Source organism: Pelobates fuscus, chromosome 2, assembly GCF_036172605.1.
Source record: "Pelobates fuscus isolate aPelFus1 chromosome 2, aPelFus1.pri, whole genome shotgun sequence".
Taxonomy (NCBI): domain Eukaryota; kingdom Metazoa; phylum Chordata; class Amphibia; order Anura; family Pelobatidae; genus Pelobates; species Pelobates fuscus.
The window spans coordinates 228,903,905-228,919,655 of record NC_086318.1 but is presented as its reverse complement, the minus strand read 5'-3'; the positions used below and the strand labels follow the sequence as shown (position 1 = coordinate 228,919,655).

The following is a 15,751-nucleotide window of genomic DNA, read 5'->3' as shown; positions in this document are numbered from 1 at the left end:
CAATATTTAGTATATTAAAGGATCCTTCAGCAATATACATGCACCTTGGGTCTGGTCTTCCCTGCTTTACACCCTGCACAGAAACCAGGAAGACCACAGAGACTGTCCATCCTGGGTTCATGCACATATACACCAAGGTGCATGCATATGGCTTAAGAATCCTGCTATATACTGTAGATGGGGAAAAAAATGTGTGTGTGTATATATATATATATATATATATATTTTTTTTTTTTTACAAATGTACAGTGATTTTCTAGTTTCTAATTAGTTCTAAATACTTTTCAAAAAATATATATACACACACACATACAAGTCATGGTCATTTTATATGATATTCAAAAAAAAGTCATGACACATTCTACGACAACAGTAATGATTTTTATAATACCATCAAAATAAGGTTAGATTTTATTTTTTGTGTAACATTTATTTTAGAATTGTTAATAATTGTTATTGTTATTTGTACTTTTAACTCCCTGACAATATATATATATTTTTTTCAGGCATTGAAGAAAGGAGTTAGTAACACAATGATTGGTCTGATATTTGGATGTTTTGCTGTTTTTAACTTTTCAGCCTCATTAATATTTGGGAAATATGTAAGTATATCTGTGATATATATATATATATTTTTTTTTCTATACAATTTTTGTGCTAGTTATCGGGGAATGCAGAAGATTCAGTTTTACAATATCTGTCCGAAACCATTCCAGTGACAGGCTGCAAGTACTGGGCCAAGCTGCCTGCAGCAGACACAACCTATAATTGCAGTCCAAAGCTAGACAATTCTAGAATGATAACGTGAACATGGGGCTTTGTGTGCCAGAAAAATCCAAAATAGTTTGAAAAAAGCAACATAAGACTTTTAGCCAGTGGTGTATTTTGGATATGTGCTGCCCTAGGCATGACGGAACTCGGGCACTCCCTAATTTAAATTTGCCCCACCCTTCCTGTCAAGGCCACACCTCCTCCTGTTAAAGACTAACACTCTCCTGTTAAAGACTCTCACACACACTGTCACATACACAATCTAACACACACACAATCAGTGACACACACACACTCGTTGACATACACACACCCACCCACACACACTGACAGGCATACACAATCACTCAGACACCGGTTCCCTCACTGACAGGTATACACTCACTCACAGACACACACTGACAGACATACACACATTCACTGACAGACACACACTGACAGATGTATACACACACACAGACCCACTGACACACACACAGACTCACTGACACACACACACACACACACACACAATCTCCCCCCTGCCCCCCCAACACCCACAGATAATTTTTTCATTTAATTTAAATCCACCCAGCCTCCCTACTTTTGCGAGTGCCAGGTGGATTTTTTTTTTACCTGGGGTCCAATGGGGCTGCTGGCGGGCTGTTTGTGCAGGCGGGCAGCCAATTGAGGTCTGCGCGTTGCAGAGTGATACCGGGAGCCGGGATGTGACGTCATATTCCAGCTCCCGGCATCAATCACTCTGCGGCCCGCCTGGAGCTCAGCTAGCTGCCTGCCTCGAGACTAACAAGGCATTAGCCTGGGCATTTGGGGGTGGCGTTTTTGTCGCCCCCTGGAAAGTGCTGCCCAAGGCAAATGCCTTGTTTGCCTCGCAGCAAATACAGCGCTGCTTGAAGCACCGTAATAGAGCTATAATGCACCTGGTGCTTACAGTGTCTCTTTAACATACATATTTCTCATATTAGAAAGTTATTTGAGTTTCAAAATAATCTTTAGCAAGACACCAAACGATTTATTGATCAGGTTCTACTGGTTGTGATTGTTCCTCCGATAGGAATGTACTGCACCTCTACCAGCCCTTCCTATGTTTTCTGAAAACTACACAATTTTGAAAATATTTAAACCCTGTTTAACATTACTCACAATATTGAATAATTCTACATAGTTTTATATGTGAACTTTTAACACTGCTGTACCAACACATTCAAATTAGTCCTAGAAACTTGCTATGCATACTAGCCAGACAGCCTGTGTCTTCTTGGTCACTTCTTTTATATCAGTTTCCTTTTCCGAATGGTGGCACATGGAAAACTTTTGTTTAGAAAATCAAACCTATAAAGTTAGATGAAACAAAAAAAATTCACAGGCTGAGAAAACATAGATCACATAATAAGTTGGCAAGCAGGGAAGAATGGCATAATGTAATAGCAAAAACTGTTTTTACAACAATAATCACACCTGTTTATACAGCAATAAACTCACAGGACCAGATTTACAACCTGAGCTATGATCTGGCCTCATAGCAAAAACAATATTTTAAAATACTGCCACTGTTTAATGGACAGTACAGTAATATGGAAATATATTTTGCCAATGGTAATGACAATTTAGAATATACTGCACATCTAACATGTCTACTACATTCTCAAAATCAGGAACATTTCATTGTTACTGAGTAAAATGGCAACACTGTGGTTGAGCATTTCACTTTTTCAAAACTTCAGAGACTGAATGTGTGCAGAGAATTAAAAGGCTACAAATTAATTAACTTTCACATTTTTTCTGGAATGCAAATACACTTGAATTATTTTTCCAAGATTGTTTGTTTATATATGTGATAGATGTGTCCTTTTAATTGACTAGCCAAGTACTGTAGTGATGTTTATTATTCCCTCTTCCCTCCTCCTGCCTTTGGTCTGCAATGTGAATTGTAATGCATTTTATAAAACTTTACACATTTTAAAAAGTTTTGTACCTAAGCAAAGTTACAGTTACTACACCTGTTGACATTCTACTTTCAAATTATGTTTTCTTCATTATACAGTTGGTGAATTTTGGACCAAAGTTTATGTTTGTAACTGGATTGTTTGTATCGGCATGTGCAACAATTCTTTTCGGGTGAGTTTTCATGTTTCTGGCACTGTTGAGAATTTTAGAATCTATGGTTTAATGCAAGGGTGTCCAACCCGCAGGCCGCATGCGGGCCAAGAACGCTAGCAGTGTGACCTGGTTGCAGTCTGGGTGGAGAGGGTAGACAGCACTGTGAGGCTCCCTTCACAATTTTCGGCAATTCCGTGTCCATGCTCCACCCCCGCATCAAGCTCTGCCTCCCACACATAACCCATGTCCCCAGGTGCAAGCTCCGCCTCCGCACTCAAGCAGGAAGCGGTCAAGAAATGACTCCCACAGTCTTCGGTGCCTTTTGTCAGTGACTTTGTGTGTATGTGCTTGCTAGTGAGTGAGCTTGTATGTTTGTGTGTCAGTGAGCTTGTCTGTAGTGAGCATGTGTGTGTCAGTGAGCTGGCACAGTGATGAATGTAATTTGTGTGTATGATTTGTCAGTGATTGTGTGTGTGTGTGTGTGTGTGTGTGGTGGGGGGGGGTCTGTGTGTATGTCTGTGATTATGTGTTTGTAGTTATGTGATTGTGTGTATATCTGGGATTATTTGTGTGACTTAATCTGATTGATTGTATGTGTGAATGTATGTGATTGTGCGTGCAGGTCTGTGATTGTGTGTGGGTATATCTGTAATTGTACAAAAGGTAAACATAAAAAATAAATGTTTCTTTGGTAACCAATACACATAAATTTCTTTCACCTATATTAAATAAATTAAAAAACACACAGTGTAATCTGTATATGTGAGAGTATATATGTTAGACTATTTCTTCAAACTCACAATTTTCAGAGCCCATTAAAAGTTGGCTTGGTACTTATGGTGCTTTTTGTCACGGTTCTCACCGTGACATCCAGACGTGGTCGCCCCAGAAGTGCCCAACAGGGGATTTGATCCTGGGTACTTTGCGGTCCTGGGCCTGCTATCTGCCTTCAAGTCTTTCATCGTGTGTGTGTTTTTTTTTCAGTTCCTGTGTTCCAGTCTCTTTCACTTAAACTCCATATTGACCCCAGCTTTTGTCTTTGTTTATCCTGATCTCTGTCATCCCTTGACTTCGGGCTACACTTAGTTAATCCTGACCTCTGGAATCATTTGACTTAGGCTATCCCTTGACTATCCTGCTGTATGAGTCCTTGACGGTACTGCATTGAAATCACCTTTCCTGCACAGGCCGTGTGCACAGATTCACAATCCAGGTGGCTTCTTATCTGGTCACCTTGGACTGTGTCTCTGCAAGGGTGAGCAAACATATCTGCGCTACAGACTCCCATCTCAGGTAAGAACCCTGATACTTCATCTCATAAGAGTAATATGTGATGGAATTTCCAAGGATCACCCTCAGGAATTCTGCACTGCTGCAACGCAGGAACTCCAGAGTCCAGGGTAAGTATTAAAAGGTGTATAAATTCCATCACATCTCTCTTAAGCACCATAAGTACCAAGCCAACTTTTATTGGCCTCTGAAAATTGTGAGTTTGAAGGAATATTCTATATATATATATATACTCACATATAGAGATTACATTATGTTTTTTTTTTAACTTCTTTAATATAGGTGAACGATATTTATGTGTATTGGTTACAAAAGAGTGTAAGGTAAACTAAAAATATATTTTTCTGTGTGCGCAAATCACCTTATCTTTTCTTCCAATTATATCTGTAATTGTGTGTATAGGTCTATGATTGTGTATGTGTGTGTGTACATTTGTAATTGTGTATATAAGTGCATTATTGTATGTGTGTGGGTTTGTGATTGTGTGTATAGGTCTTTGATTGTATGTTTATGTCTCTGTGTGTGTGTGTGTGGATGTATGTGATTGTGTGTGCGTATGTAACTGTGTATAGGTCTGTGATTGTATGTGTCTGTATGTTTTGTTATTGTTTGTATAGGTCTGTGATGGTGTATCTATATCTGTGGTTGTGTCCATATGCATATACATGTGTATGTATTTAGTAGACAGCTCCCAAATTTGGTATCCTTAAATATGTCAATTGCACATAAGGATAACAAATAAGGGAGTTATCTACTAAACAAAATTAAAAAAATAGGTTTTTAAGTTGTATTATTTAAATTAATTGTAGATTTTATGTGTGGCCCAAGACAATTCGTCTGCGCTCAATGCAGCCCAGGGAAGCCAAAAGGTTGGACACCCATGGTTTAATGTATCTTGTTTGTTAAACGGCATTTCAAGCACTTTACGTGAAAGAAGTAGGTAACTTTTTTTTTTTGTCCATACCTTTTTTATTCAGTGACAAAGTACAAACATGATTAACTAATTTGTTTTGTAAAGAAGGGGAAAGGAAGAGTATTTAAAATTAGGACACATAAATAGATACATCATCCCAACAGTTATAGCAGGGCTCGACAAATCCCAGGCGCCAGATCGCCACGGCGACTAGAAATTTTGCCCTGGCGTCTGGGATCTGCCAGCTCTTTAGCTTTGACGCCGGTCGCCATGGGGAATATTGCAGGCGGCCGCCCGCTGGAGCATGGAGATGGGCGGTCGCCCTGGAGAGTATAGAGGAGGCGGCCGCCTGCCCGCAGATACATGGAGGTGGGCAGCTGCCCTGAAGAGCTTGGCGGAGGCGGCCGCCCGCGGGAGCTTTATGGGCATTACGTGAGGGAGCAGTACTCTGTTTGCAGCTGCTCTCTGCTCCCTCACGCTGTCTAATGATGTTGAGAGCCGGATTATGACGTCATTCCGGCCCCGGCATCATTACAGAGCACGAGGGACCAGAGAGGAGCTACAGGCTGAGTACTGCTTCCTCGCACACAGGAAGAGAGCAGGCCCACTGGACCTCAGGAAAGACCTTCTCAGCTCTCCCAAAGGTAGGGAGGCTGAGTGGGTCTCAATTCAAACAAAAATGTGTGTGTGTGTGTGTGTAAGGCTGTGTGAGTCTGTCAGTGTGTGTGTGTGAGCGAGCCTGTCAATGTGTCTGTATGTGTGTGTGTTTGAGCGCCTGTCAAGAGTTTGTGTGTGAGCCTGTTGTCAGCGTGAGTGTGTATGTGAGCCTGTCAGAGTGTGTGTGTGTGTGTGTGTGTGTGTGCGCGTTAAGGTACCTGGCCTCTCTCCGATCGCATGTGTTTTTACTCACCTTTCTTCCCATTTCCCACGCCGTGCCAGTTTCGCCATGGCTGAGATGATCAATCTTTATGATCTCAGCTAAGGCAATGCTTTCCCTTAGGAAAGCATTGGGAGGATTTTGTGCATGCGCAGCAAATATAGCAATCTGCATCTCCTCATAGAGGTGCATTACATTAATCAATCTCTATGATGAACATTCAGCACCTCCATGCAGAGCTTGGAGACACTGAACCAGGGTGCTTCATGTGGTGCAGCAGTGACCCAGGACTCCCTAGTGGCCATCTGAGTGACTGTCACTAGAGGTGTTACTAAGCAGCAATGTAAACTCTGCCTTTTCGCGGAAAAGTCAGTGTTTACACTGAAACGCCTGCAGGTACAGGCTATAGGCACCAGAACAACTACATCAAGCTGTAGTGGTTCTGGTGACTATAGTGTCCCTTTAAGAATTGCACTTTCTTGTTGAAAATTACTGGCTCCTATATTCCAAACACATTTTGTCAAGCCCTGAGTTATAGAAGCTAGTTAACAGCATGTCTCAATTTAACAGGAGAAAAACAGAACCTAATATGCTCCACTAACAGGTGCGCAGAAGGAAGAGCACTGTAGTGTGTAAGGAGATGCACATACACAGAATGACACTCATACAGATACATAGGAGCACACACTGACACAAATGCAGATACAAATGCAGACACGATACATATACAGACACATATGCAGATACGTATACAGAGGCACATGCGTATACAGACACACAGAGATAAACATATAGACACGCATGCAGATACACACACACTTAATGACAAACATTTAGATACACAGAATAACACGCATACAGATATAAACATTCACACACATACAGACACAAAGGGGCACAAACTGACACACATGAAAACAGATACACATACAGACACATGCAAAGAGATACATATGCAGACAAACAGATACACAGACAAAGAGATACACACCCTACATTTTCCTACATTTTAGGCGAAGGAGGGTGACTTTTCTGGGGTCCAGTGGCTGGCTCAGGCTGATGGAAGTCAGAGCTTTTAAAGTGTGACTGGGCCTCAGGAAATCCATTGCCATCGGGTGGCCCCAAGAGCACAGGCCACCGGATGTTCCCTTTAAATGCGACCGGCGGTTGTTCTGCGCCCGGGGTTGCACAACAATGCCAGCAAGCACCGCGATGGCAGGTCAAAGGGGACGGCCGGGCTGCCTGGAGTGACTGGCACAGTCGCAGCTGTGATCCCTGCATCCACGGTAGTTTTGCCACTGACCCTACCCTACTCTTAATTGACTTTCAACACCGCACAGAGATTACTTAAAATGGCCCCAGCTAACTTAGGAGCTCCAGGTTACCATTGATAACTGGGGTTTGTGGTGTGAGCAAGGATTTTACCTTGCTCACACTGCAATCTCCAGCCGCTTGTAGCACTGGCTCTCAGCACTACAAGCTGCTTGTCTAAAATTCTTGGGCTACTAAAAATGGCCCCACCAGAGCAGACAGAAGGGAGCCCTAGGGATGCATGAATGCCTGAGGTTTAACCCTGTTCACACCAAATCTGCAAGCCGATCTAAAAAGTGATCAGGACTAAAGTGATAGTTTTACCCGGAAATTTCCTCTTTAGAAGGCTTACAAAATTTATAGCGGCAGGGAGAATTCCACCACTCTTCTGCTGAAAAAAAAAGTGTTCGAAATAATGCAGAATTTGTTGAGTCATTGAAAAAATGGCATATATTTGAAAATGACGAAATAGAAAGAAAAATGTATCTATTTCAAGCCTCTCTTTTGCATAATCTGCATTGCTTGTCCTGGCTCTGCCTTGTCTGAACTGGATTATGAAGTAATTTGCTAAATCTTCTATATAAATTTAGAAGAAAATAGACCATCTCATTTAAAAAATAAATAAATAAATAAGTTAACACAAGTTTTGGGTGATTTTCAATGTTTTAATCAGTATTTTCAATGGAAATGACAGGCCCCTACAATCAGGGCCGGTGCTTGGATTTTTAGGTACATAGGCGAAGATGCATTTTTCCGCGCCCCCCCCCCCCAAAAAAAAAACATCTTCACCTATGTGCCTCTTAACCAGCCCCTCTCCCCTCCCTGACCATTAATGGTCCCTTCCCTGTCCCTTAGTGTTCTTCTCCCCTACCCCCTCTTTTCCCTGTCTCTTGGTGTTTCTCTCCCATTCCCTCCCTGTCCCTTGGTGCACCCCACACCCCTTTAGTGGTCACACTCCCCTTCCTGGTGTGTCAGTGTGTACAGAGTGTAGCGGAGCGGAGCGCGGTACAGGAGCTTCAGTTTTCTGTACCCGGCCGAACTGACAGGGAGTGCTCTCTCTGTGAGCACCTCCCGTCAGTCTGGCCAGGTACAGGAAACAGAAGCTCCTGTACCGCGCTCCGCTACACTCTGTACACACTGACAGTCACACACTCAATGACAAACACACAGACGTCACTGACAGACACAGACTCATTGATCTGACACACACTCATTCATTGACACTGACAGACCCACACTGATTGACACTCATTGACAGACACACTGATAGTCACAAACAGACTCAATGACAAACATACTCTCACTGATTTGACAGACACACACTCATACACTGACAAACACACTCATCATACACTGACAGACACACTCATACACTCACATGCACACTGACAGACACACTCATACACTCACATGCACACACACAGACGCACTCACACACACATGCTGTCACTCACAGACGCACACACTCTGTCACTCACAGACACATACTGTCACTCACAGACACACACTCTGTCACTCACAGACGCACACACTGTCACTCACAGACGCACACTCTGTCACTCACAGACGCAGACTCTGTCACTCACAGACGCACACGCTGTCACTCACAGACGCACACGCTGTCACTCACAGACGCACACGCTGTCACTCACAGACGCACACGCTGTCACTCACAGACGCACACGCTGTCACTCACAGACGCACACGCTGTCACTCAGACGCACACGCTGTCACTCAGACGCACACGCTGTCACTCAGACGCACACGCTGTCACTCAGACGCACACGCTGTCACTCAGACGCACACGCTGTCACACAGACGCACACGCTGTCACACACAGACGCACACGCTGTCACTCACAGACGCACACGCTGTCACTCACAGACGCACACGCTGTCACTCACAGACGCACACGCTGTCACTCACAGACGCACACGCTGTCACTCACAGACGCACACGCTGTCACTCACAGACGCACAGGCTGTCACTCACAGACGCACAGGCTGTCACTCACAGACGCACAGGCTGTCACTCACAGACGCACAGGCTGTCACTCACAGACGCACAGGCTGTCACTCACAGACGCACAGGCTGTCACTCACAGACACACTGTCACTCACAGACACACACTGTCACTCACAGACACACACTGTCACTCACAGACACACACTGTCACTCACAGACACACACTGTCACTCACAGACACACACTCACACACAGACATACACTCACACACAGACATACACTCACACACAGACACATACACTCACACACAGACACATACACTCACACACAGACACATACACTCACACACACACACACACTAACACACATACACTCACACACACACTCACACACATACACTAACTAATTATTTTATAAATAAATATTTTCCACCCAGCCTCCCTACCTGGAGAGCTGGTGTGGATGATGAATCCTTCCCTGGGGTCCAGTGGGGCTGCTGGGCGGCGTGCGGCTGTGCTGAGATCAGACGCGGCGAGGGAGCTCTAACCTCTCTGCTCTGCTCCCTCGCGTGGTGCCTATCTGCTGATACCGCGGGAGCCGGAATATGACGTCATATTCCGGCTCCCGCGGTATCAGCAGACAAGCAGCGCGCGAGGGAGCAGAGCAGAGAGGTTAGAGCTCCCTCGCCGCGTCTGATTACAGCACAGCCGCACGCAGCACCGGGGGCCGAGATGGTGGCCCGGCAGGAGGGAGAGCTTCCCTCCTGCCGGTCACTGAAATCTTGCGCCCCCAGAGCCCGTGCGCCCTAAGGCGGCCGCCTGTGCCGCCTTATGGACGCGCCGGCCCTGCCTACAATCATTAAGTACTAGTGTACACTGTATGTAGTATAAGTAAGACCAGGATATAAATAAGCTAATACATGTGATGGGAACACAGAGCCGGGGTGGCAACCACAAAATTTGACACTGTACATATCATAAAAAGGCCGCGTAGGGAATACAAGAAGCCACGTAAACATAATTTCTGTGTATCTTGTTTTCCAGTTTCTTGGATAAAGCGCCAGATGGAACAATATTCATTGTTTTGTGCTTTGTAGTTAGAGCTGTGGATGCTATAGGATTTGGTGCATCCATTACTTCATCATTTTCTATTCTTGCAAAGGCATTTCCGAACAACATTGCCACTGCTATGGTAAGTGAATACACATTCCTGTTTTTTGTCATAGATGAATAAGAGACATTATGCTTCTTCCAAATAATTGTCAAAACTCATTTTATCTAATTGTAAAAACTTTAAAACCTGTTAATCAGTAGTTTTAAAATCAGAGATAGGCTTCTGCATTGCAAACTCTGAAATGTCGTATGGACGCATCACGAAATGGATAATGAATGAATGATTTTCATAAATGAAGTTGGTTTTACTCACAGACCAAATGAGAAATGACCAACAAAGGGGAAAAAAACAGTAGGAAAAAAAAATCTATATATTTAACTATTTTTAATTTATATATAATGAAAATCCTTGCACCCACGCTTAAATAACCTACTGCTTTTATGCAGTGGTATGGTTGCCGGGTGTAAAACCTTCTAGGGATCTAGATGCATACCAATAGATGAAAAATATAGGCTGCACTCTCGGACTTGTACATTTCAAATAAAGGTGCTTTATTCCATAGATAAGGATCAACCTACTCCTGATGAAGGTCCCTGCGTGGCCCGAAACGTTGATTTTCTTATCTATGGAATAAAGCACCTTTATTTGAAATTTACAACTTCGAGAGTGCAGCCTACATTTTTCATCTATTGCGCTATATATATATGATGTATATATTTTGCATTACACGGTTAGACTTATTTTGTATCCATTTTGGTTCATCTATTTTTTTTTTTTTAAATGACTCCAGGGATGAAATTTGTTTAAAACAAAATGCTGAATTGTCCAAAACAAAATATATTTTCAGATAAATGTGTGTACAAATATTTTGTTCCATGCACAACTCTAATCACAGATGACATTATTTTGAATAACTCTGTAAACAATGTCAATGTTATAATTATGTCACTCTTGTAGCACAGTGTTACCCACATTTTAGCTATTTGATGGTCTACAGATTGGAAATCCTTTAGAATTGAGTGACAATATATTTTTTTTATTTTGAAGGTGACTTGGGAGAAAAAATATAAATATAACCTGAACATGCATACATTATTAGGATGCTGCTCGCACACTCACTTATTCACTAAACAGCATTTTCAAAGCTCAGAATACAATAGTCTAATATAAAAACACCTGTTTTTGGTGGGTTTTTTTGTGCATTACCTGCATATCTCAAGTTGAACATTTGTGTTTAAAACAGAGTCCATTGCTAAGAGTACCAGCAGAATTGCAGGATGGCATCTGAAACAATGTCTGTCTGTGCTCATTTGCCTATGAAGCTGCCCATTTGCCTATGAAGCTTGGGAATAGTTGTGGAAATATGATTTCTTGTGTTTCTGTGCCCAAGGAGAACTTTTTAAAGTCCAACTTGATAAATGCAGGTGATGCAGTGTGTGTTGTCTGTGCTTTGTCTCCCCCCTCCCAAAAAGCTAAGCAGAGCACACACACTACATCTGAACACATTTGCTCCGTGGGGGGCACCTTTGGCAGATACAGACCACAGTAATCCCTCCTTTTGTGGTCCCGGTACTTAGTGAGTCAGAGCTCAGCCGCCAGGATATGTAGCCTGCACTCTGATCCAATAATAAGCGCTGGGCTCTAAGAAGTTATTACTGTGGTCTGCAACCGCCGGAGGTTCAGGACACATGCTCCTCAGGCAGCCATACTGCTATATATATATGTAATATATGCTTTATAAGTCATTGTGTGTGAAAAATAATTCACTCATTTTTATTTTATTTTATTTTACAGGGATCACTTGAAATTTTTACAGGTCTTGGCCTTGTTTTGGGTCCTCCCATTGGTGGACTTTTGTACCAATCATTTGGTTATGAGATTCCCTTTATATCAATAGGATGTTTTATCCTACTACTAGTGCCGCTAAATTACTTTATTTTACCAAAATATGGTATGTATATTTTTTTAACACTTTTCAGATTTTGTTTATTATACTTTTGTAATCCTAAACTTATGGTTAAGGACCAGAAAGCTGTATTTAGTTTAGTGTAAAATTTTTCATGAATGACTAGGTGTTGACCTAGGCTTTAGACAACTTGAGCCATAGAATGGAAGTTCTGCTGTATGTTATATTGCTGTACTATGCATAGTGGGTGCAGTTATAGAGCCACGTGACATGCAATAAATAATGATGACATTTTTAAAAATGTGTTTTGCACATGGAACTCACAGATTTCAATGTGGATGGTCCTACTCATGTGTAAAGTACAATATATGAATAATAAATAGAGGCTGCTGGAGCTTTTGAGGTGCAACATAATATATCCTTGCAACCTCTATAAATATGCCTTTGCAGTATTACTGAGTATTCACAGAGATCACTATATGCCAAAGATTTACAGACTCTGTTTCATGCGACTTCATTGTTGCCAATAACCACCAGATTGTTTAATGCATCTGTTATTTGTAAAAACCTCAGTCTGGTATCCTGTTCCAGCGAGCAGCTTCCTGTCAAATGCCTCCCTCCAGCATCGCAGATGCGCCTCTAGTGGCTGTCTGGAAGAAAGCCACTAGAGGCTGGCTTAACCCTGCAATGTAAACATAGCAGTTTCTCTGAAACTGCTATGTTTGCATCTGCAGGGTTAAACCTGAGGGACCTGGCACCCAGACCACTTCATTGAGCTGAAGTGGTCTGGGTGACTATAGTGTCCCTTTAAAGTGGATAGAGAGCACTCTGTAGCTTTGTTGTTGTATTTTTTGTTTTCTAATTATTTCATGTCTCGCATTACTGAGTAAATAATGTATTAAAATAGGTGGTTAATTCCCCTCCTATAGTTTTTTTTCTTTAATATCATGTGCTTTTCTCTTGATTCATTGTAGTTAATTTTTGTTATGGTACTGTATATCTACAGACACCCTGTTTATATAAGCCGGAAAGTATAGGAATATCCCTAAAATTAGCAATCCAAACTTTGTACGAAAAAATTGAAATCTAATTTCATCAGTAACAAAGGAACTAAAGTAATGAAGAGTATCATACCTCTCTTTCTATATCCTGCAAAACAAGTGATTATATAATAAAAGTTGATATTTTTACTTCTTATTCTCACATGTGGATATGGAGGTGTCTTGCAAAATAAACAGTTATGCTCACAGTTATCCCAAAGGAACTGCAATGTCAACCAATACTCGTTGTTTGGGAGTTAAGCCTCCTTATTGTTTTTGTGATTAAAGTGAAAAGAATCACATTTTAAGTCGACTTTTCTTGATTTCTCTCAATTCCTTCTTTATTTTATTACCTGTAGATGGCCTTCCAAGCACGGATTCTTTTTGGACATTATTTACATTTCCAAAAATTTGGCTTATGTGCTTTACTATATTTTCACTGAGCTCAAGCATCAGTTTTTTGGATCCAACTATGTCATTGTTTGTCATAGAAAAGGTGAGGATTTTTTAAGGTTTTTTTCTATTGGCCTGTCTTAAGATCGTGAAGACTTTACTGGTAATAAATGCAGTGTCAGTAAGCAGAATTTAATCTATCTCCAGTGCACTTCATGTTATACTTGATTCACAAAATGCAGTGTGAAAGCATGCTAGCTGGACATCATTTTTTTAAATGTATTTTTAAACTTGCATAGTTTCTTTCAAGAAAAATTCTCCAGACGACAACAACAGTCTCATTTACACAGTTTGGTGAAAAGTATGGCAGCACTCACTGTCTTCATGAGGTTTTCAAACATTATTCATCAGGAAAATCCAGCTATCAACGTTTCGGTCCATCATATGTAGGGGGGCACAAGAAGAATACAGAAAATTCCCATAGAACAAGCACATAGTCCCAAAATGACAGAAACTTGGAAAATGGTCAGACATCAAGGGGTTTAACTGCACAAGCAACGTATTAAAAAAAGGAACACTGAAAGTACCATAATCACTACAGCTCATATGTCCTAGTTCATTCTCTGTGTAAAGAGTCAAACCATTTTTGAAAGCTGCTCCCTACCTCCACTACTAATGTTGGAGAGCTGGAAGTTGCTCTTGAAAGTAACTTTTGTGAGCCCATTGGATAAGAATGTCAGTGTAGCGGACTTACCCTTTCCAGGGGCCGGCCGGGGTCCTCTGTTCAAGCCGCGCGCGGCTCATCCGACGGCTGCAACAGGAAGGCAGGCAGTGACCGCGAGAAGCGGTCACGTGTCCCGCCTGACTCTAAGAGCACGCCGCGGATCTCGGGCGCGCTCTTAAAGGGACAGTGGGAGCCTAAATTGGCAAAGGCCTCCCATTGGTCCCTGTCATGCCACACTCCCCATACACTTACCTTTTGGGGGCGTGGATGTGACGGGGACCAATCAACATAGATGTTTAGGCATATATACTCCCCTTTTTCCCTTAGTTCCTTGCCCTATCGTGGTTTCTGTTACAGTTCCCTTTAGCGCTTGTTGTGTTCAGTTGTGTTTCTTCGTACTTGACCTTGGCTTTGTTTCTGACTACGTTATCTCTTTATCCTTATCTGTTCTGTTTGCCAGCTTGCTGTTTACTGTGTACCAGACCCCGGCTAGTCCTAGTTTACGCTGTCTCTTTGTGCCCTTGACCTCGGATCGCTCCTGACTCTGTACTCCTCTCAAATACGTCGAGTCCGGCCACTATAAGGTCTGGTAGACGTATCTCCCCTCTTTGTTGTCTTCTGTTTAGTTAAATTCTGCGTGTTGGGGTATATTTTCGTTACAGTCAGATTATCAAAATAAGCACTTCCAGACTATTTTCTTTCCTTACCTACAGACTACTTGCCTGGTTTTATTTTAGCTTTCACCTCCTGTAGTTACATTTCTTGCTGACTAGGTAACAAGAGTCGTCTTTAATGGCGAAGTGCTATAGGTACTCACTAAGAGCATGCTGCAGTGGGCAAAATAGGGGGCATTTTGTGATCTCCTCATAATCCTGATTTGCATCCTGTCTGATACTTCATATTAGGGATAATAGTAAGGACTAAGTATCAACACAGAGCTCTTTTTCACAAATATCCATATGTATGATACATTTACAGTACAGAGAGGTGTGTGTGTGTATTTGCATTTTTAACGGTTAGTAGAATTAATTGTGTTTTTCGTACTTTTTTTTTTCCAAGTTCCATTTAAAAGTTGGCTATGTGGGGTTGGTTTTCCTAGGACTTGCCTTGTCCTATTCCCTCAGCTCACCTCTTCTTGGCTTGATAAGTGACAGGTATCCTGTAAGTATCATTTCTACAACCAATACACCCAATGAAAAGTACAGAATGATATTTACTATATGAGACAATGTATACTGCTAATAAAATCAATCACAGAGATCATCGTGAAGGAAAATAATTTCTAAACAAAATGTTAAATCAGGTAAAGTTAGTAAGTAAACATGTACAATAAAACCGTATTTTGATT

At 41.9% G+C, this 15,751-nt stretch overlaps 1 protein-coding gene across 2 annotated transcripts in view; it reads left to right on the top strand.

Moving 5' to 3' along the window:
• Positions 1–15,751, top strand: part of SLC18B1 (solute carrier family 18 member B1) — a 118,354-nt gene that overhangs the window by 64,924 nt on the left and 37,679 nt on the right. For both annotated transcript variants that reach the window (XM_063441186.1, XM_063441185.1), the window contains exons 3-8: positions 507–602; positions 2,816–2,889; positions 10,271–10,418; positions 12,135–12,291; positions 13,646–13,782; positions 15,463–15,564. In XM_063441186.1, coding sequence (XP_063297256.1) covers positions 507–602; positions 2,816–2,889; positions 10,271–10,418; positions 12,135–12,291; positions 13,646–13,782; positions 15,463–15,564 — 714 coding nt within the window. The remainder of the gene's footprint in view (positions 1–506; positions 603–2,815; positions 2,890–10,270; positions 10,419–12,134; positions 12,292–13,645; positions 13,783–15,462; positions 15,565–15,751) is intronic.